Source organism: Bufo bufo, chromosome 10 (genome assembly GCF_905171765.1).
Source record: "Bufo bufo chromosome 10, aBufBuf1.1, whole genome shotgun sequence".
Taxonomy (NCBI): domain Eukaryota; kingdom Metazoa; phylum Chordata; class Amphibia; order Anura; family Bufonidae; genus Bufo; species Bufo bufo.
The window spans coordinates 141,122,484-141,144,135 of NC_053398.1; the positions used below are offsets into that span (position 1 = coordinate 141,122,484).

Consider the following 21,652-nt stretch of genomic DNA (forward strand, 5'->3'; position numbering starts at 1 on the left):
TCTTTTTTTCAGCTTGAATATTAATAATCTTTCCAATCGTCGGTCCTTAAATTGAGCACATGGGGAGTTTCCAAAAATTTCAGACCTGGAAAAGATCAGATCATGGAAGATATTGACCATAGTACAGTTTCAGAATAGTTTTGGTTCCATAGTGTTACCAGCAGTGTGTTAGTCATGTCTGGCATTGCGTTTCATAAGGGTTTCCATGTGTTTTGTGAAAAAAAAACAATAAAAAATATTCCACTATCTCATTGTCATGGAAGCTCTAGGCCATTTTATTATTAGCTTTGGATATCTGCAGGGATCTTGGTAGGATATTCCGGTGGATTTGGAAGGTTTGTTTTGCAAAGTTATCATAAACCCAGAGAGGGAAATAGCGGAATAAACATGGGATGAGATACGCACCCCTGCCTGGGGTGTAGGAGAAGTAGGGTTCTCGAGCCAGAAGAGCATGGCACACATCCTCCAGGACTGGAGACAGGTCTGAGGAGGTGACTGTAGACATGGTATGGTGAAGGTCCTTCAAACTCGCAAGATATTCCTCTCCGTAATCTTCTTTGACGTCTGGCATGATGTTGTCTAGAATGTTCTGGTCTAGACTTGACCAGTGTTCTCGAGATCCAAAAATATCTGCAAGCAAACAGCATGTCTGGTTTGAGGAGCTTGTATAATTTATTAAGGATATTCCCAACATAAATGTAAAACCAGCAATCATCAATTATGGACGACTCCTCAGTGCCTGCTTAGTGCGCTGCAGGCTCCTATAGGAGGAGTAATTGGAATATAATATATACATAGTGTGTAATTACATGGCGTCATGAATATGTAAATTACCTGAGAGATTCTCTTATGGGTTTCAAAAAGTATTTATGGGTGTTATATTGCGGTACGGGTTATGATATTTAAGTCTACGCCTCTCTTCTATTTAATTAGCCTGGAATGTGCTTATTCCAAGAGATTTAGGGTTGGGGGGGGGGGTCAGGTTGGTGAGAGCTGGATTTTTTTTTTGTAATAAACTAATTATAAATTCATCTTCAACCAGAAATGGTGTACATGGAAGAAAGAGGACCTCACAGCAACAATTACAATGTCAAATATTGCCACCTAGGACAGAAGTGCCTAGTGTTTAATTACCCCTTAAAACCCTTCCATTACCTCGGCCCAATCTACCTTCCAATTTTTATTTTTTATTTTTTGCTAACAATGCAATTCCTCTGGAGATGAAGGACCTGCAAAAGTTCTTGCTACCCAATAACAAAGGGAATAAGACCAACCAGGGCCAGGCCCATCTCTCCAAGGTCCCCATAGTGGCTGCATCATTTACACCCTACACCCTTGTCAACCAACTCCTGTGGACGGAAAAGGATGGCTTCACGTGGTAGCATGGCGGTCAATCAGGAGATAATCTAAAACACAGCATGGTGCTTGGCACTCTCTCCTTCCGACATCTGTCCAGAGTTTAAGGCCAACCAGGGGCAATATCTCCATGGAGTCTCTATGTTCTACTTAAGTGATATATGGGTTTTCTCCAGGGACTCTGGATTCCTTCCACACTTCAAAAAGATATAGATGCATACCTTTCAACATTTGACTCCCAATTTGTGGGACATTTTAAGCCCCTCCCCCATCCCATGCTGCCCGAGAACTTGTTGGGAAGTATGGAGATGGGAAAGATGGCATACAATCAATGCCCTAGCTCATATGTATTTAAGAGAGGTAATTGTGAACCCATCTCTTTAAAGCATTGCAACTATGTTGGCACCTTCATAAATAGAGCATGTCTACTAAATACAACACAGGTACAGGCCGGCTGAGATGAGGGTGTCCCAAAAAGGGCAAAACATTTAGGCCACATTTCCGAAGCTCCCTGATATATTGCTTTGCTATCTTCCATAGCTTCCCATGGACCCAAAAGAAGTCCACATACCATAGAGAAGAAGGCATTTCTGCATGTATTCAAGTGGTAGTCACCCAGAAAGGTGACCTGAACACAAACCTGCACATTTATACCTACTTGTTTTGAAACCACTTGGGTGGATGGCAGACACTTGCACTCCCCACTTGAAGAGATCTTGGCGCATCACTGCAGAAAACATGGACAGAGCTGCCTTAGATGCTGCGTAGGCTGCAAAACCAGGAATCGGAGAGTGTCCTGAAGAAGACAGAGAGACAGGCTGGAGAAAATGCAGAAAACTACTAAAAAGCAGCAAGTCCCAAACTAGAAGAGACCCCCGATAATTCTCCAGTGGTTGCGTCATGTAGTGTCTTGTGTACAGAGTAAAATAGGATGGTTTTATGGGCATGTCCAGTGGTCAGGTCGTGTTAGGAGTTGTAGTGTTCTATTTATAGATTATGGTAGAATTGTGTTATGGTCATATCCAGTGGTCGGTCATGTTGGGGGTTATCGTGTTCTATATATAAGGCATAATAGAAATGGTCTTGTCCACAGGTCAGGTCATGTTGGGAAGAGTAGTCTTCTACATATATAGCATAATAGACTTGTATTATAGTCGTTGTCATGTCTGAGTTGATGTTAGGGGTTGTAGTGTTCTATTGATATACTTAGCAGCTATTTATGGAGTGCCATTTTCTAATACCCATGAATATACCAAGTGCGACCTAAATCTGATCTCTCCACATTTACACATTGGCAGCTCCGGGCAATGAATCCGACAGATGTCTGGAAAACTCACTTATAATAGCGGAACGCAACGGACATGGACCAAACCGATGCAGCGATCAGACCCCGTTCATCACCCCCCCCATCTGTGCCCTCGAGTCATCTTTCTATATGCATGAGGACTTCCTATGGGCGACACTGTACCCAGCGTGGCATGTAAGGCCATGTTCTCCTGCAGTCGTGATGTTTGCCTACGCCTCGCTGGAGGATTCCTCTCTGCTAAATTCTTTAAGGCTTTTTTCAACTTTGCACAGAAAAATTAATCCCTGATTGAAATGAATAGCTTATTGGAGGTCACGGCGACCTCAGATCCAGTTCTTTCACAGCGTTGGGTCGTACATGCCGTCAGAGGACATAACCACACGTACCGTTCATTGTGCAGGAAACCTTTTCATCTGATAACAAGCTAGAACTTGCATGCCCTGTATGACTCTGAAATGACTGGGGCGTGCGAGCAGGTTTAAGTAGTTCTGTATTTAGATGTGTTCGGGTTATTGAGACGCCTATAATCCAAACATGCCGTGGTCTTATAACCCTGAGAACTCTTAAAGGAGCCCTCTGCAATTCTATGGGGGCTGCCAGAGCCTTTGAGAGCAGTCTGGTTGGATCATCCCTGACCCATGTTATTAGTTGCTATGAGATAAGCAGCGCCACTGGTGTCTGGCAGCCACTTATCATTCTGTCTCCATATATTAAAGAGGACCTCTCACCGCTCCTGACAGGCCTGTTTTAATAGCTTCATGCATTCCCCATGTAATAACAATTCTGGAGCATCCATTCTTATGGCTCTATGTTGTATCATTCCTTTATTATTTCTACTAGAAGTTCTGAATGAATTGCTAGCAGTCTGCAGTAAGGGTACAGGGGGCGGTAACCAGTTGGGGGTGTGTCCCTGCACAGTCTCACTCTATCCAATAGGTGCTGCCATTTTCACACTGTGCAGGTACACCCCCCCAACTTGTTACCTCCCCTCTGTACCCTTACTGCAGACTGCTAGCAATTCATTCATAACTTCTAGTAGAAATAATACAGGAATGGCACAACATAGAGCCATAAGAATAGATGCTCCAGAATTGTTATTACATGGGGAATGCGTGAAGCTATTAAAACAGGCATGTCAGGAGCGGTGAGAGATCCTCTTTAATCTTGTTCCACTTGTTCGACCATTCCTTTGGATGGGAGGTAACTGGACTAGTGTCCAGTAGTTATAGCTTATCCATGGCCGACTTCAGGCTAGGGTTACATGAAGACATTGCGAATGCCGTCTGAGAGTTGCGATTTCCTCGTCAAAAAACAAACAAAGTGCATTAGATTGTTATTCAAGATGACAAAAGCTGGCTTTCTAGGTGGCACTAGGCAGCCAGCTATCCTCGTGGGTGGGAACTTATTAACATTCCCATTTTCCCAGGGAGCATTGCTCGGCCTATATGCCAACTTGGCGATCTCCATAAGAAAAAATGTAATTCCGCCAGACCCAAATAAAAACAAAAGAAATTCAAAGGCCATTAAAATGTCATTTATTCTGGCATCTGATCAGCCATCTCTCGGTTGTTTCCAAAGCTCCCATTATTGATATTGCCGAGGAAGTGAGCGCTTCCCCTCCTAAATTACAGCTGATGAATGGAAATACCATCAGTGGGAGGCCACGTGATCAATTTATTTTTGTGGGATCCTTCAGGGCCAGTTGAAGGGGTAGCAAACTGAGCAAGACCCCTGTTTTATGCACCCCTGGGGGCAAACTAATAACACCCTGTACTATCTAACAGTGTATTAAGGGTTTATTCGGACGTCCGTAAGGACCGGCCCCATGATAGAACTGCGGACAAGAATAGGGCATGCTCTATCTTTTTTGCGGGGCCACGGAACGGAACTACGGATGCGGACAGCACAGGGTTCCATTGCTCCATTGAAATGAATGGGTCTGTGCCCGTCCTGTAAAATTGCACCAAGAACTACGGACGTCTGTATGGACTCTAATAAAGAATTGAATTGTAGCGTGAGGCAGTCACGACTCAATGAGGAAGGGGGGGGGGGGGGGCACAAATTTGTTGTGAATCTCAAAATTGGTGTGGACATTGTGGGTGAGAGGTTTTTGGACACCTCGTGGAAACCCAGCCTTATGTGAGCTGACGATGGAAGCATAAATTGGATGCAGCCTTATGTGCTGCATATGGCAGTATTCTGTTGGAGCTATATGACGGTATTATTTAGGTATAATTATGCTGGGTGCCAGAACCCTATTCAGCCCCGAGACTCTTCCAACCAAAAGGGCTTGTCCAAAGCAGACTACCCCTTTAATGTATTCGGGGAATGTCTGTAGAAAATTGCGGTGGTGAACCGAGACGATCGCATTCAAGTTTTATCTGTGTAGGAACAATCTAAGCAATCACGAGGCCGCTCTGCCCGGTGCCTCCATTCTGTCCTTCCGTCATGTAAACGAGACATTATGTATGTGCAATTACAATCACATAACAAACTAATTAAATAATCAAAGAGCCAATTACTGAGCTGTGACAAGCGAGTTCTGACAAACTAATGAGCTGATTAATTAATAGCCGGGATCTCAGACTTGGATTTACAGATTTGGTTGATCCGGGCGCTAATATTTCTGTACATAACTGACAGTATGATTGTACGTCTGCAGCGCCGGGTAGTAGACAAGGGCTGCAGGTGCACAGGGCGACCTACCCCGGCGGCTGTCAATCACTCATCCCCCCCGCTATTCCAATTAATACAACCAGGAATTAATCCCGATGCTGAGGAGGTGCGGGGTCTGTTGGGCCAGACACGGCGACGCCATGAATAAAGTGCGCAGAGCGATGGGTTAAGCTAATGCCTGCGGAGAGACAGAGAGTGATAGAGATAGGAGATACATAATGATAGGGTTAAAAATAATCACATAGATAATGATATAGACATGAGGTAGACGGATGATGGATGGATGATGGATACATAGATATGAGATACATTAATACTAGATTCATTGATATGGTAACTAGATTAGCAGACATATAGATAAATTAATGATAGATAATAGATAGATAGATAGATATGAGATAGATAGATAGATAGATAGATAGATATGAGATAGATAGATAGATAGATAGATAATAGATAGATAGATAGATAGATAATAGATAGATAGATAGATAGATAATAGATAGATGATAGATAGATAATAGATAGATAATAGATAGATAGATAGATAGATAGATAGATAGATAATGGAGAGATAGATAGATAGATAGATAGATAGATAGATAATAGATAGATAGATAGATAGATAGATATGAGATAGATAGATAGATAGATAGATAGATAGATAGATAGATAATGGAGAGATAGATAGATAGATAGATAGATAATAGATAGATAGATAATAGATAGATAGATAGATAGATAATAGATAGATAGATAATAGATAGATAATAGATAGATAGATAGATAGATAATAGATAGATAGATAATAGATAGATAATAGATAGATAGATAGATAGATAGATAGATAGATAGATAGATAGATAGATAATGGAGAGATAGATAGATAGATAGATAGATAGATAGATAGATAGATAGATAATAGATAGATAGATAGATAATGGAGAGATAGATAGATAGATAGATAGATAGATTAATAGATAGATAGATAGATAGATAGATAATGGAGAGATAGATAGATAGATAGATAGATAGATAGATAAATAGATAGATAGATAGATAGATAGATAATAGATAGATAGATATGAGATAGATAGATAAATAGATAGATAGATAATGGAGAGATAGATAGATAGATAGATAGATAGATAGATAAATAGATATGAGATAGATAGATAGATAGATAATAGATAGATAGATAGATAGATAGATAGATAGATAATGGAGAGATAGATAGATAGATAGATAGATAGATAGATAGATAGATAGATAAATAGATATGAGATAGATAGATAGATAGATAGATAATAGATAGATAGATAGATGATAGATGCTACTAGTTTCCTCTGTAGTGCCCTGGTTCCTGCACACTTTGACTATGGTGCATGGATTTTTGTGCAATGATTTTAAAAAACTCTTCTCCGCACAGTGCAGGAATTATCAGCTGGAAAATGATCTGTGATGCAGATTTTGGGATCTACTGTTTAATGCAAAAGGTGAAACGTGGAGCCGTGAGATTCACTGCTCGTCTGCTGCATTTGTCACTAAACAGATTTTCACTAAACAAATCCTAATATCATATTAAATACAAATCCCACTTCATACTCATTGGACACCTGGCTTATGAAGCAGAAAAGCCTCTCCTCTCGGCAGAACCTTTAAAGGCTATGGACACCTTTGGGGCATTTTTGTAACATTGCATTTTATTCATTTTGGACTAAAATATATATTTATATTACTCTGCCGTTTTTTTTAGATAGATGCAGGGTATCACTTCTCAGTCTTGTCAGCTGACAGCTCATGTGAAGCCTTATCTCTGATCTCCTGACCTCAAACGCAGATTTAAGTTATATTCTTATCAGTATAATGAGTGTTTATGAGGTCATGAGGTCAGAAAAGGCTTCACATGAGCAGTCAGCTGACATGTTCAAAATAGACAGATTTTTTTTTTAAAGAAAAAAATAAGGGGTTGGGTCAGCACAACCTACCTGCAGGTGCACATCACTATGGCGAAATACATATACAAACGGAAAATGCAAATGTGATCGCACACTACATCCAGCACTCTGCCCTCCATGCTGGATGAGACATTGGTGGCTGTCATGGCCCATGAACAGGTAGGAACAAGAGTTAGGGACCACTCATGAGACAGCCTTGACGCGGTGAGTGGCTTACTATGCTTTGGCCAAAATATAAACCAATGTCTCATCCAGCATGGAGGGCAGAGTGCTGGATGTAGTGTGCGATCACATTTGCATTTTCCGTTTGTATATGTATTTCGCCATAGTGATGTGCACCTGCAGGTAGGTTGTGCTGACCCAACCCCTTATTTTTTTCTTTGTAGTATATATTGGAGGCGTGGCGATCTCCTTGGAGTCATTGCACACCTGACCAGTTAATCTGTCCTTGAGGCTGGTTTTAAAGTCAGTATAAAACTGAGTCTGCTTATATAGAACCTACCATTGGCCATCTGGCTCCAGGAGAAGTATATGGTGGGTTCAGCATGCATGTTGGTATTTGCATCCCTGGATCCGATGAAAGCTGTAATGGCACCGGACGGGGTTACAAGCAAAGTGTACTTGGCTTGCATGCTGACCTGCATTCCCTGGATTTTATGTGGCTGTCATGGCCCATGAACAGGTAGGAACAAGAGTTAGGGACCACTCATGAGACAGCCTTGACGCGGTGAGTGGCTTACTATGCTTTGGCCAAAATATAAACCAATGTCTCATCCAGCATGGAGGGCAGAGTGCTGGATGTAGTGTGCGATCACATTTAGATTTTTTTTTTAACCCTTGTGTCCAGGGGTAGACTGGGAACTTAAAGTGGCCCTGGAAAAAATACTAAAAGTAGGCCCCTGTTTTGTAGTCTGGTCCAAATTGATGGAAGGCAGGGCCAGCAATACCGTATTGTGGCACACTATACCGCCCCAACAGAGCCAAATACCACAGTCCATCACAAAATACTGCCAGCAGCACAAAATAGATCCCCAAAAACTTCCACTGGCCGGACATGAGGAGAGACCAGGCGGCCCCATGGGCATCGGCCCACCAGGAAATTTCCCTGTAAGTTCTTTGGCCAATCCACCCCTGCTTGTCTCAAAAACAGCTGAACATTTTTGATAAAGACCAACTGAAAAAAATATTCTTAGCCCGAAATGAGTAAAATGTAATCATAAAAAAATAGCTTGAAGGTGTCCATAACCTTTAAAGCAGAAGAATGTGGGAGGTAAAGTAAGAAGCACCTTGTTATCCCATTACTCTCACACTTACCCGCCATGCTGCATATGGTCACCAGTCTTCCTTTGGCTTTCCTTAGTAAGGGCATAAACATCTTAGTGACTTGAACAACGCCAATGAAATTCACATCCATACATTGCTTGTAGACACTTATGGGCAGCAGTTCTGCATCTGCCACGTAGCCGAGAACCCCAGCATTGTGCACAATACCCCAGAGACCTAGACCAAAGGATGCAAAAAGGAATATATGCATTAGGGTGATCTAGATTTCCATCATATGCCCCAATTTGCTAAGAATGATGCACAGTCACAGATACCCAAGGGTCTACAATCCTGCACAATATTTCGAAGGTTCAGTGTCCACAAATGATTAATGTGATGGAGAGAAGAATATTGAGTAAAGAAAATGCCCATAGCCTGGGATATATGCAGTCAATGACTGTCTGTCCTTTTACAAGCTTGGTTTTAGACTTTGAAGACAGTTGTCCAGTAGAACACTAGAGCAGGGAACGCCCAACCCGCAGCCCTCCAGCTGTTGAAAAACTACAACTCCCAGTATGCCTGGACAGCCTACAGTTATTAGGGTATGCTGGGAGTTGTAGTTTTGCAACAGCTGGAGGACCGCAGGTTGAGCATTCCTGGTCTAGAGTATGGTGGTCACCTTCTAGGACAATTGTCTGGTGTGGCCAATAAAGATATTGGGGGGGGGGTCACTTACTATCCAGAGCCACGGCTATATTAGGCGTATTTCTGGAGCAGATTGCGGCCAAAGGTTATTTGAGCCGCAATCTGCAACTTTTTCCAACTCACACCAGGTCTAAAAAAAGTTGGCATGGTGTGCAGAGGGGGAGTGGTAGGCCTGTCTCATTTATCATTTTCTACGCCTGTTTTAGGGGTAGAAAATGGTCTAAATATAAGACTGTGTTACATTTAGACTGGTGCTGGATACGCCAAAGTTATGTAGAGACCGGCGCCCTTTCATAACTTCGGCAGATCCCCCGCCAGGTATAGGGGTTATTAACACCGGTGTCTAAAACGCCAGCCTTAATAAACGACCCCCATTATTTTACAAGATTGACGGTGATGGAACAGGGTGGTTTGGGTCTACACTCCACTACTGCCTATTCAAATGAGTAACCGAGGCTCCTGGGCCCCAAAGTCTATAACAATGTCTCCCACCTACCAGATATAATTCTAGTCTTTATGTGGCAGAAGTTTCTTTGGGCCTGTTGTGACTGATACTTCTGCACCCTCTATGTCTGGTAATTGTTCTTATATCACACAATGGAAGAAGCACCAGCAAAAATAATCATGATAACTCGGCACAATAAGTTGTGCTTCCTGGATTTACTGTTACAGTAAAATTTCTACCAGCAGCTACTGGTGGCCTACAAAAGCAAATGTGTCCCAATGTAGGAGATGTACACGATTGTGTGAGAACTAAGCTCCACCCAAGAGGGGACAATTTGGAAATGGTTGTTACAAATGATGCATTACGGGCCAGCTACTTGTAAACATATGTTGCATTTCTTGGTGGCATCAATGTGATAGTATGAGACTGAGTTTTCCATAAAATTTTTCATAAAGGGCCCCCGTTGCTCCTAAAAAAACAAACATCCTTTCTCTCATCAATGCGGGCACATATGAACATGGGACCAACACAGATGTCTTCAGCTGCCAAGTGCACATGGAACAGGTCAGCCAGTGTCATATCTGGACAAAACTGCTGACAGATGAACTTTAAAATATCACGTAACGTTTAAGTGAAAACTGAAATTCTGTAAGTACGTCCTCGGCACGTAGAATACATTATAGAACACCGGGAGTTTAGCAAATCTCATTTTTGTTTACTCCCATTAAAAGGAATGCCGAGAACCACAGTTCGGGAAATTCCTGTATCTCATCTAATATTAATGTTCACTGTGTGACCCGTATTGTCCAAACCTACGTCTGACTGTTCTCTATAGTCTGTAGAATAATACAGTGCAATGATTCTAGCTAGACTTTGGTCTCCCAGGGTTGGCAATGTTTAATTCAGTGGAAAGTATTAAACTCTGAATTATATTCACAGTCAGGAGACAGTCCGTCCGTTGTGCGGTGTTATAAAGAGCGTATTTACATTGAGACAATGCATGCATGGCCTTTATCTCACCAGTCCCAAATCTCAATGCAAAATTTCAACGTTATTTGATATCTAGTTCCACAATCTGCGGCTAAAAGAACCATGCACCTGAAATGGTCGCTGAGCCCTCTGCACGTGGCTCCTTAGCTTTATGCAGTTGCAGATATTATTAATGGTACTGGTGGTCTCCATGAGGCATGCAGATCATGGACAGCTTGTATTGCTTGGGGAAACACAAGTTAAATGGCCAATACACATATCATATTGACTAAGGCCAATTGGGGCTTATTGATTTAAATGGGTCATGATGGTCCTCAAGAACAAAGGCTTGAGTTGGCCATACATGAGAGAATAGTTGTCTAAAACTGTTTTATGGGATCCTCCAACCATCTCTTGTGCATGGTGGCCTGCCGACTGTCCCAACCTCAGATATTGGTGGATATCGAGCATGTTGGTTTTCAATATGTCAGATCCTATTATCCCACAGGAGATAAATTGAAGCTTGAGGTGTCTTAGTGGCTTTATTTCACTTTCTTCAATGAAATAGTATGTATGCTTGGCCAAACATGGTGGAGTCAAATGGAGTCGGTAGAAATAGCTGTCGGCCAAAAGCTTTTGCATGTGTACGCTTGGTGAAGCAATCTCATGGGAGGAACCTACCGGTACCTGTATTTTCTTGAAGGACAACCATAGCTCAAATATTATGGCATGCTGAGCCGCAGAGAACCAAGATTCACTTTGAATGGTAATGTTGGATGGTGCCACGTGATACAGTAGCTGATGTTTGTATGTGTCTCAAAGGAAATATATGGTGATAAAATTCTGTAAATTGTAAAACACTGTAGTCATAACAGAAAAGTAACATGGTCCACAATGAGCACGTTGCTTTTCACATTCTGGTCATCGAGATCTCTAGAACTATTTTTATTCTTTTGGTCTATGAATGACAAAAGACGGGCTGTTAATTATCGCCCCTGCTACAGTACTGTACAAAACTTTTACTTGGATTACATGAAGAGACGAAAGGATTTGAGCAAGACTATATCCACAGAAGATCTGCGGTTAGCTTTCCAAGATGTCTAGAACAACCTTCGTACCGAGGTCCTTTAAAAATTGTGAGCAAGCGTAACTAGAAGAATTGACGCTGTTTTGAAGCGTGGTCACACCAAACATTGATTGGATTTCGATTCCTCTTTTGTCCATCCACTTTGCATTTTGTTAAGTGACAAAAATAAAGTATTAATACTTCAATTTTGGAAAATATTCTTGCTAGGCGGCACTTTTTCTACACCGGCGTAAAACTTTTGCACAGTAATGTATATCTAAATCAAAGTTGGGATGCATACTAGACATTCATCATCCAGGCTCATCAAATGTGGCCAACTGCTTAGGAAACATTCGTGATTATTAAATCTATGGCCTAGGGCATTTAGAGACCGAGGGGGTCATTTATTATCCAGAAATACGCCTATGTTAGGCGTATTACAGGCACAGATGGCAACGCAATCTGCGACTTCTCACGCCAGGTCTACAAAAGTGGTTGTGTTGTAGGCGGGGAAGGGCCGGCAGGCTCGTCTCGCTCATCGTTTTCTATGCCTGGTTTAGACGTAGAAAATATTCTAAATGTAGGACATCCTTGAAGCTGTCTTACATTTGGCAGTTATGTAGAGGCCGGCGACTCTTCATAACTTTGGCGATTCACCGCCGTTGCAGGGGCTTTATTAAGAACGGTGTGTCATAAATGACCCCCTGAGTGCCCAAACTGTAACCCAAATCCCACTTATTTATTGTAAAGTGCCAACACAGCAATTTAACCTGAATACTGAAAAATATTTTTTTCCAGTATGTGTGGGGGCGTGGCTTAACACAGGCCCCAGTAAAATGAATGCCCCCGTTGGCGCCCCCTACTATTAAAAATGTTCCATTAGTAGCCCCCAGTATTAATAATGTCCCAGTAGTGGCCTCCAGTATTATTAAGGCCCCCATTAGTGGCCCCCAGTATTAATAAGGCCTCCATTAGTGGCCCCTAGTATTAATAAGGCCCCCATTAGTGGCCCCCAGTATTAATAATGTCCCAGTAGTGGCCTCCAGTATTAATAGGGCCCCCAGTATTAATAAGGCCCCCATTAATGGCCCCCAGTATTAATAAGGCCCCCATTAGTGGCCCCCAGTATTAAAAATGTCTTAGTAGTGGCCTCCAGTATTAATAAGGCCCTCAGCATTAATAAGGCCCCCATTTGTGGCCCCCAGTATTAATAATGCCCCATTAGTAGCCCCCAGTATTAATAATGCCCCATTAGTAGCCACCAGTATTAATAATGCCCCATTAGTGGCCCCCAGTATTAATAATGTCCCAGTAGTGGCCTCCAGTATTAATAAGGCCCCCAGTATTAATAAGGCCCCCATTAATGGCCCCCAGTATTAATAAGGCCCTCAGTATTAATAATGTCCCAGTAGTGGCCTCCAGTATTAATAATGCCCACAGCATTAATAAGGCCCCCATTTGTGGTCCCCAGTATTAATAATGCCCCATTAGTAGCCCCCAGTATTAATAATGCCCCATTAGTAGCCCCCAGTATTAATAATGCCCCATTAGTAGCCCCCAGTATTAATAATGCCCCATTAGTAGCCCCCAGTATTAATAAGGCCCCCATTAGTAGCCCCCAGTAACAATTCCCTATTAGTGTCTCCCAGTATTAATAAGGCCCCCATTAGTGGCCCCCAGTATTAATAATGCCCCATTAGTGGCCCCCAGTATTAATAATATCCCAGTAGTGGCCCTCAGCATTAATAAGGCCCCCATTTGTAGCCCCCAGTATTAATAATGCCCCATTAGTAGTCCCCAGTATTAATAATGCCCCATTAGTAGCCCCCAGTATTAATAATGCCCCATTAGTAGCCCCCAGTATTAATAATGCCCCATTAGTAGCCCCCAGTATTAATAAGGCCCCCATTAGTAGCCCCCAGTAACAATTCCCTATTAGTGTCTCCCAGTATTAATAAGGCCCCCGTTAGTGGCCCCCAGTATTAATAAGGCCTCCATTAGTGGTCCGCAGTAACAATTACCCCCCGTAAAATAATGGCTTCCAGTATTAATAAGGCTCCCATTAGAGGCCACAGTATTATTAATGCCCCCTTTCCCACTCTTCTTGTGCTAAATAAATAAATAAAGCTCCCCTCATCCATTGGATCACACAGCAGGGAACACTCACTGCTCACCAGATGGGCAGGATAAGATCTGCGCTCCAGCGTAGGTCCTGCTGCTTCCAGTCAATGCTAGGGAACGTCATTACGCTGGAGCGCAGGTCCTGTCCTGAGCTTCCAGTCATCAGCGAGTGTTCACCACAACGCGAGCAAATGGATGAGTTTAATTAATTATATATTTTTTTAGAAAAAATGTGGGGGATTGAGTCAGAACAACCTGTATGTAGGTGCACATCACTATGGCGAAATACATATATTTTTTTAACACAAGCAGAAGATGCAGCAAAGGCTGTACTAATGTGTTAATAATTAATAAAAAAAACTAAACTGTACTCAAGCGCTCATTAGTTATAGTGCACACGGGACAGCCCTACGCACGGCCCACACAGAGGGCTCTGAGTGCCAATTTGGTCAACGTGCCAATGTCTTAATTATGGACATTATTCTCCTTGACTTATAGACTGTAGGAATTGCCTTGTTCCATACGTTCAGTGCCATATCCCTAAATGGAGGAGAGTCCTCCATTGGGTTGGTGGTGGCTCTCTTGGTGTTATGTACCTGCATCTTGCACCTGACTTCTGACCTCACTGTAAGCAGTCTTTATCTGTCCTGGGTTTGTGACATCAAGTTGGATCAAAGAAAGCCGCGGAGAACAAACCCTCCTAAGTTCTTCGGCACCTTGCCCTTTCTTATCCAAAACACCGGCATAGACAAGAACACCTTGTTGATCCAAGTACTTGGCTAGTGCGTGTCCAAGTCCCGAATCACACCCTAAACAAAAGGGAAAAAAGTGAGAAAATTTAGTATGGCCCATCCAAAGCAAACACCTCTCCTTCCATCAGCCAGTAACTACAAGTTATAAACCGCTAAGGAAGCTTTAGCTGACTGTAGACTTCCACATCAGTAACCCCATAGCCCAAGGCTCGGTAGATTGAAGGAGACATTGTTTTCCCTTCTGAGATAATCCTTTAATTTAACAAAATACCAAACACCTTCTGACAGACTTTGGTTAAATTTCACATTCCAAAGGAGGGGATTGTGTCTGCAAGTCTGAAGACTGCTCGGGAACAGAAAGAGCTCCAGATGAGGAGAAGCTTGATCTGTGTGATTAATTCTGTAGAGTTTAATGAGAAAATTCCAATCGAAATAGTTACCTAGACACTGGTACGACACAGAAGCAACCATAGTTGATGGAAATTAAAGAGCCAACTAAGGCTGGTCATACACACAAAGGTAGCTTTCAGCAGAACTCTTATTTGGCCATCAGCCTGTTACGGATCAGCGAGTATGACCCCACTGTGCTAACTTACTGCCTTACATCTGGTGGCTTTAGAGGCGGAGCTTGTTAAGAGCTCATTTGCATCCAGTCCTTCCCAGAATTCCAGAGGAGCATGTATGACCTATAAGTCTCCTCAAGCCGATTGAGGTGCTCTCTCCCCTGTACGGAACTGGTTACCGCAACGCTGCTCCTATTCACTTCCGTGACCAACTCCGTCAACTACACAATGGATGGAGTTCCAGCCTAATGTGTCGTCAAACAGGTTGACTAACGGGCATAAGGACTTGTCATGGATGGCCATTCAGGGCGGACTGCCAATCCGGTCATTCATGCATGCCCGTAATCTGAGCAAAACCCGGTACTGCCCCAGGTGCCCTTTCGTGGAGGAAACACCTTACCACCTGTTTTGGGGGTGCCGCTTTGCACAGCGCCTGTTGGATGCCCTGGAACTTGAACTCAAAGACTCAGTGCCCAGGAACAGCCTGCAACACACTTCGGTGCTGTACGGACTATTTCCTGGAATCCATACTGTCAGAGCCATCCAGGAGGCCTGGCGCCTTATGAACTGTTTTAAGGACGCTATTTGGTTTGCTAGGAACCGGCTCATTCTCAGGAGGGAGAACAAGTCCGTCCAGGACTGCCGCAGACTTATCCATAGTATGCTGCAGGACTACAACATCTCGGACGTCGACGAAGAAGAAGAGGACTAAACCCCTCTCCTTCCCCTTCTCCCCCCGTTTGTATTTGTCTTCTCAATAAAGATAAGGACATGTGATTCCCCCTCCCTATCCCCTCCTTCCCACCTCCCCTTCCCCTCATCACTGTCTAAATGCTTTGTTGGAAGGTTTTGTGATTGAATAGGTATGCTAGTGTAGCATTCATTGCGATGTATAGTGTGGGTTAGCCCGTGCTTTACATAACAATGCCATGCTCGCAAAGACGACTGTAAGTAATTTATTATGTACTGTTTCATGGCCTGTGCTGCGTCACAGTACTAATGTATGTAAGTATGATGACTGATCGTAATAAAGACGTTTCAATCAAAAAAATGGATGGAGTTCCAGCGCTGACTTCCAGTGCTGATCGGCGTAGGTGCGACACCAATCAGATAGTGATGGCGTATCCTGGGGATAGGCCATCACTTGTAAAAACCTGGAGAATCCCTTTAAAAGCAAAGCTTTTAGGCTAGGCTTTGTCTAGTATTGCAGCTTATCCAATTCAGTTGAATAGGAATAAGCTGCAATACCACACACAACCTGCAGCCAATAGTGGCATTGTTTCTCCAACATAAAGACCTTTTTTAGATTCTGATCTGATGTGGGTAAGGTAATCAACACAGACTTCAAAGGCTCCAGGTTGGAGCGCCTGTGTTAATACACTTCCTGCTATTCTTCAGCTTCAGCCTTGTTTATTTGTGTCGGGGTGAATAATTTCGATTTATTTACACTGAAATCTCATCGTCTTTATTTAATATGAAAACGTCTGACGAGACCTCGGGAAAGATAAAAGATGTTTGCTCATATTAAACTGCGCGGCTTTGATTCTGTGCGGCTGATCAAGAGCAAGACTAAGTTGTTGCTTTGAAGCGCGTGAAGGCGCTGACACGTTATCAAGAGGCGGTATGAATAATCCAGTTTCTGGTAAGGAGGCAGAGAACTTTCTGCTTCTAATAAAAAACTTCTCGTATTCGCTGAGGCTTATTATTAACGATGATAAAGATTAATGTTTTCTGCTGCAAATTACATGGTGGTCATAAGGATGCATTACAGAGCGGCTCTCCAGTCTGGCTCATAAAGAAGGATCCCAAGCAGGGGAGCCCCCTTCTATCATGTCCATATACAGGGGTGGTCTTTAAAGGGGGTTTTCCAAGCAAAAAATTACATTTCTGTAAAACCTATTCTCTGCTGTTTTTGCCCCAAATATTGCCACCACATCCACCGCCGCTCGCCCAGATTGTTTACATCCAGCACTTTCGCCTGCATTAGTTTTCGGGGCTGACTACCGCATTAGCCACATTTCTTCTAGTGCCCATGATATAAACTGTGGACCATGGCTGATAGATGCTCCAGCGCAGGCGCAACACAAGCAACCAGCTCTCTATGAATGTCTCAATCAGTCCTCTTACACCAATGTTGGCAATGTGACACTCTCTACCCCACCTGAAAACAAATGCTTTGTAGGAAGTAGAGAAAATGTGTCCTGAATTGCAGACTTGCAAAAATGGAATAAAAGTGTTGAAAAAGTCATATGCACCCTTAAAGGCTATGTACACCTTTGGGGGCAATTTTTTTTTATTATTGCATTGTACTCATTTTGAGCTAAAAATCTTTTTTTCAATTGGTCTTTATTTTTTTTAAAAATGGAGCCCTTTTTTCTGCACAGAGATGAGATGCTCTAGTAGCAGCCTTTTTCTGTCAGTCAGGGAGCTGACAGGCTCCTTATCTCTGATGTCATAAACAGTTATTATAGTTCAGTTCTTATCTTACTGGTAAGAATGTGGCTTATATAAGTGTTTATATCCTCTTAGTAGTTTAGAGATAAGGGTTATTAGATGACGGGCACAAAGTGAAAGTACCAGTCACGCAGCTAGAAAAACAGTTAACCCTTTGTGACAGAATGGCTCAATATTTTTTTTATAAAAAAATATTTTTAGCCCAAAATGAGTAAAATGGAATCATAAGCAAAAATTGCCTGTGAAGCTGTACATAGCCTTTAAATAGTACCAATCACAATGTACATTCCTGCAAAAAGTCCTTACACAGCTGTGCCTCTCAATAGAATAGGACAGCACCACTTACTGGGACTGGTAGGCCATGTTATGGCTTGAGAAAGACCTGTGTGTCGAAACGTTGCTGTTTTTTTCGGTGTAATTAACACTAAGCTTTGATTCAAGAACAAGAGTACCGTGACTTTCCTGAAGTTTTGCACAGCCCCTCCCCTTCTGCTCTGATTGACGGCTGTAGCATCCAACCAGGAGCCCACTACAGCTATCATGCAGGCAGGAGGGTCTGTAAAGCATCTCAATGCAGTGAGCACTTCTCAGTGAAGATCCTCCTCCTGGGCACTTGAGAGAGCAGAATCTGGCAGAATAAAAGTTCATATTCTCACTACTCCTGATGAGCAAAGCTCCACAAACGTTAATTTTATCCTGCTATCCCCAGCCCCTGCCTAGTGCTGTCAACAGTTTAGCATGGACAAAACTGTTGACAGATTTTCTTTAAAACATAATAAAATTGCAGAACTTCTGTTTTCCCATTTCCCCTAAAAGGAGGTGAATCAACAAGTTACACGTACTGCAAAATGATGCTATTAAAAATACAACTCATCTTGCAAAAATGTCAATGTAAACTATGCAGACGGAAAAATTAGGAAAGCTATCGCTCTTAAAATGGGCATGCATTTTTGCATATATTGGAAATAATTGTAAAGTACGGACTGGCACTCCGCATGTGTGGATACAAATATAATACACAATGTATAAAGTGATCACACTTCTTCATTAAGAAGAAACCCTCATTTACCTACTAAGAAATTCTTTTCATTTTTCGTATATATTGCTTGCTTCCTCCGAATTTAATATAATGTGTGCTAGCATGCACGTATTTGTTTGATGTTTTTATGATATTTTCGCAATAGTTTTTATCTGCATTTTATTGATATTTGTTCATTTATTAAATTCAGTGTGATCACTTTATACATTGTGTATTATATTTGTATCCACACATACAGAGTGCCAGTCCGTACTTTACAATTATTTCCAATATTTTTCTCTGTACGGGTGATACAGCCATTTGGACTAGAGCACCTGTTCCCTGTCACATAAGAGTGAGCTATTCCTACCACAATTGATTTTTGCATATATGTTCGGGAATATATTGTGAACATAGGTATCTAGGTGTTTCCATATGTGTTCTTAAAATGGGACGAAAAAAAAAATCTTATAGTTTGAACTAGTCTGCCAACCCCCGGCACTGTTACTTGAAGAAATCAGCATTGTTTTTTGACCTCCATTAAAGGTGTTGTCCGTTTTTTGTAATATTTGATGACCTCAGGACAGGTCATCAATACCGGATCGGCAGGGGCCCGACTCCCAGCACCTGCTCCGATCAGCTGTTTGAAGAGAATGCAGCGCTCATATCAGTGCTGCCTTCTCTTCACTGTTTACCTGGGGTGAGCAGTGTAATTATAACCCTGCTGTCCCATTCACTTCAATGGGACGGCTCCAGCTTCAAGTGAATAGAAAGGAGTTGTCCCGTTGAAGTGAACTGGACAGTGGCGTTGTAGTCACACTGCACACCGCTGCAATATCAACAGCAAGCACTCTTCAAAATGCTGATCAGCTGGGGGAGCCGGGTGTTGGACCCCCGCCGATCTGATACTGATGACCTATCCTGAAGATAGGTCATCATTATTACAAAAGCGGACATCACTTTTAAATCCAGCAGTTCAGCATTAGTTTTTCCTAGGATTTTTTTTCTTTAACATTAGCTGTTAAATAAAAAAGGTTTAGAAGGTGTACAAGTTTATTACTTATCTGTAACACTGCTGTCCTGTGAATAGCACATACTATAAATTGGCGTACTCGGCAGGATCTTTCACAAGCGTTGTCCTAGTGGTGTTAATTAAATTACTATATGCTATCTACTACTCCACATTAGCTTATTGCAACTACCATAGGGAAGTTTAATCAACACTATTCTTATCACCACAGAAAACAGTTTGAATTACTCTTTACAATTCTTTCTTAAAGGGCTTCTGTCACCCCCAAAACACTTTTTTTTTTGGGCTTGTTAAAATCCTTATTTAACTACTATTCCCTCTATAAGGATCTTACCTTTGTCTGTGGCTTCTTTTCCTTAAAAAACTATCTTTTAAAATATGCAAATCACTTCACTACCAGAAAGTAGGGCGTCTACTTGCTGGTAGCCGCCGCAAAAAAACGCCCCCTCCTCCTGTTGATTGACAGGGCCAGCGAGCGCTCTCCTCCTCCTGCTGGCCCTGTCAGCATTTCAAATCCTGCGCCTGTCTTCATTCGGCGCAGGTGCTCTGAGAGAAGGAGGCTCGCCGATGACGTCACCAAAAGAGAAGACGTCATTCTCTCAGAGCGCCTGCGCCGAATGAAGACAGGCGCAGGATTTGAAATGCTGACAGGGCCAGCAGGAGGAGGAGAGAGTTCGCTGGTCCTGTCAATCAACAGGAGGAGGGGGCGGTTTTTTGCGGCGGCTACCGGCAAGTAGACGCCCTACTTGCTGGTAGTGAAGTGATTTGCATATTTTAAAAGATCGTTTTTTAAGGAAAAGAAGCCACAGACAAAGGTAAGATCCTTATAGAGGGAATAGTAGTTAAATAAGGATTTTAACAAGCCCAAAAAAAAAAATAGGTGTTTTGGGGGTGACAGAAGCCCTTTAAATGCTATGGATAAACTTGGGGCAATTTTTTTATGATTGCTTTTACTCATTTTGAACTAAAAATCATTTTTCCAATTGGTTGTTATTAACATTTTTTGAGATACAAGGGTTAAAAATCAGTCTGTTTGTAAACTATCACTTCTGAATCCCATCAGCTGATGGCTCATTTAAAGCCTTATCTCTGATCTCCTGACCTCATAAACACTCATTATAGCTAAACCCTTATCAAACTGATAAGAATATGGCTTAAAGAAGAACTCCCGCAAAAAATTTATTCTCTGACCTGCTAGAAAGGTACATGATGTAATCTGTAGTGAATGTAATCTTCTTACCAGTGACTGTATCTGTGAGTTATAACCTCCCTTCTGATCCTCAGCTGTGTCGTGTGACCAGCAATCAGACTTTGCAAATAACACAGCTTCTTATGTGTGGCCAGGAAGTCAGTTGCTCTATGTATTCCTATGGGAGCCTCAACGTCAGTCTCATAGGAATGAATAGAGAAGTAACCGACTTTCCTGTCCTGTGTCAGTTGGCGATCAGAATTGGTCACATGACAGCTGAGGATCAGAAGGGAGGTTATAACACACAAATAAAATCACTGATGAGAAGATTACATTCACTACACATTACATCATGCACCTTTCTAGCTGGTCAGAAAATATTTTTTTTGCAGGAACTCTTCTTTAAATGAGTGTTTATAAGGTCAGGAGATTAGATATTTGGAGTCGCAGGAGGCCATACCCATCCTGCTAAATACCGCCGACTTTTCTAATCATTCTATAAAAAAGTGACAAGGAAAAGCACAAAATGGTAAATTGTAGCAGATTTTTTGAGCAAATGTTTACACAAAAAGTTGCATCTGTCATGCTCAAGAAATTAGCCCCCCAATGTGTCCAGTGTCGGTGGTCACACATTCCCAGTAGCTCAGTCAGACCACCCAGATCCTCTTGATTCCTACTATTTTATAGTCCAGCCAGTAAGACTCAGCACTTGAAGCTACTTTGTATCAGCACCGAACAGATTAGGTGACACCAGGGGGTCGGAAATATTTAAACACAGGAA

At 42.3% G+C, this 21,652-nt stretch overlaps 1 protein-coding gene across 1 annotated transcript in view; it reads right to left on the bottom strand.

Moving 5' to 3' along the window:
* Positions 1 to 265: 265 nt before the first annotated feature.
* Positions 266 to 21,652, bottom strand: part of HSD17B2 (hydroxysteroid 17-beta dehydrogenase 2) — a 34,923-nt gene continuing 13,536 nt past the window's right edge. Inside the window, exons 2-5 of the mRNA XM_040408962.1 lie at positions 14,462 to 14,674; positions 8,611 to 8,796; positions 2,015 to 2,152; positions 266 to 630 (exon numbers count right to left, since the gene is read on the bottom strand). Of these exons, the coding sequence (XP_040264896.1) occupies positions 266 to 630; positions 2,015 to 2,152; positions 8,611 to 8,796; positions 14,462 to 14,674 (902 nt within the window). The remainder of the gene's footprint in view (positions 631 to 2,014; positions 2,153 to 8,610; positions 8,797 to 14,461; positions 14,675 to 21,652) is intronic.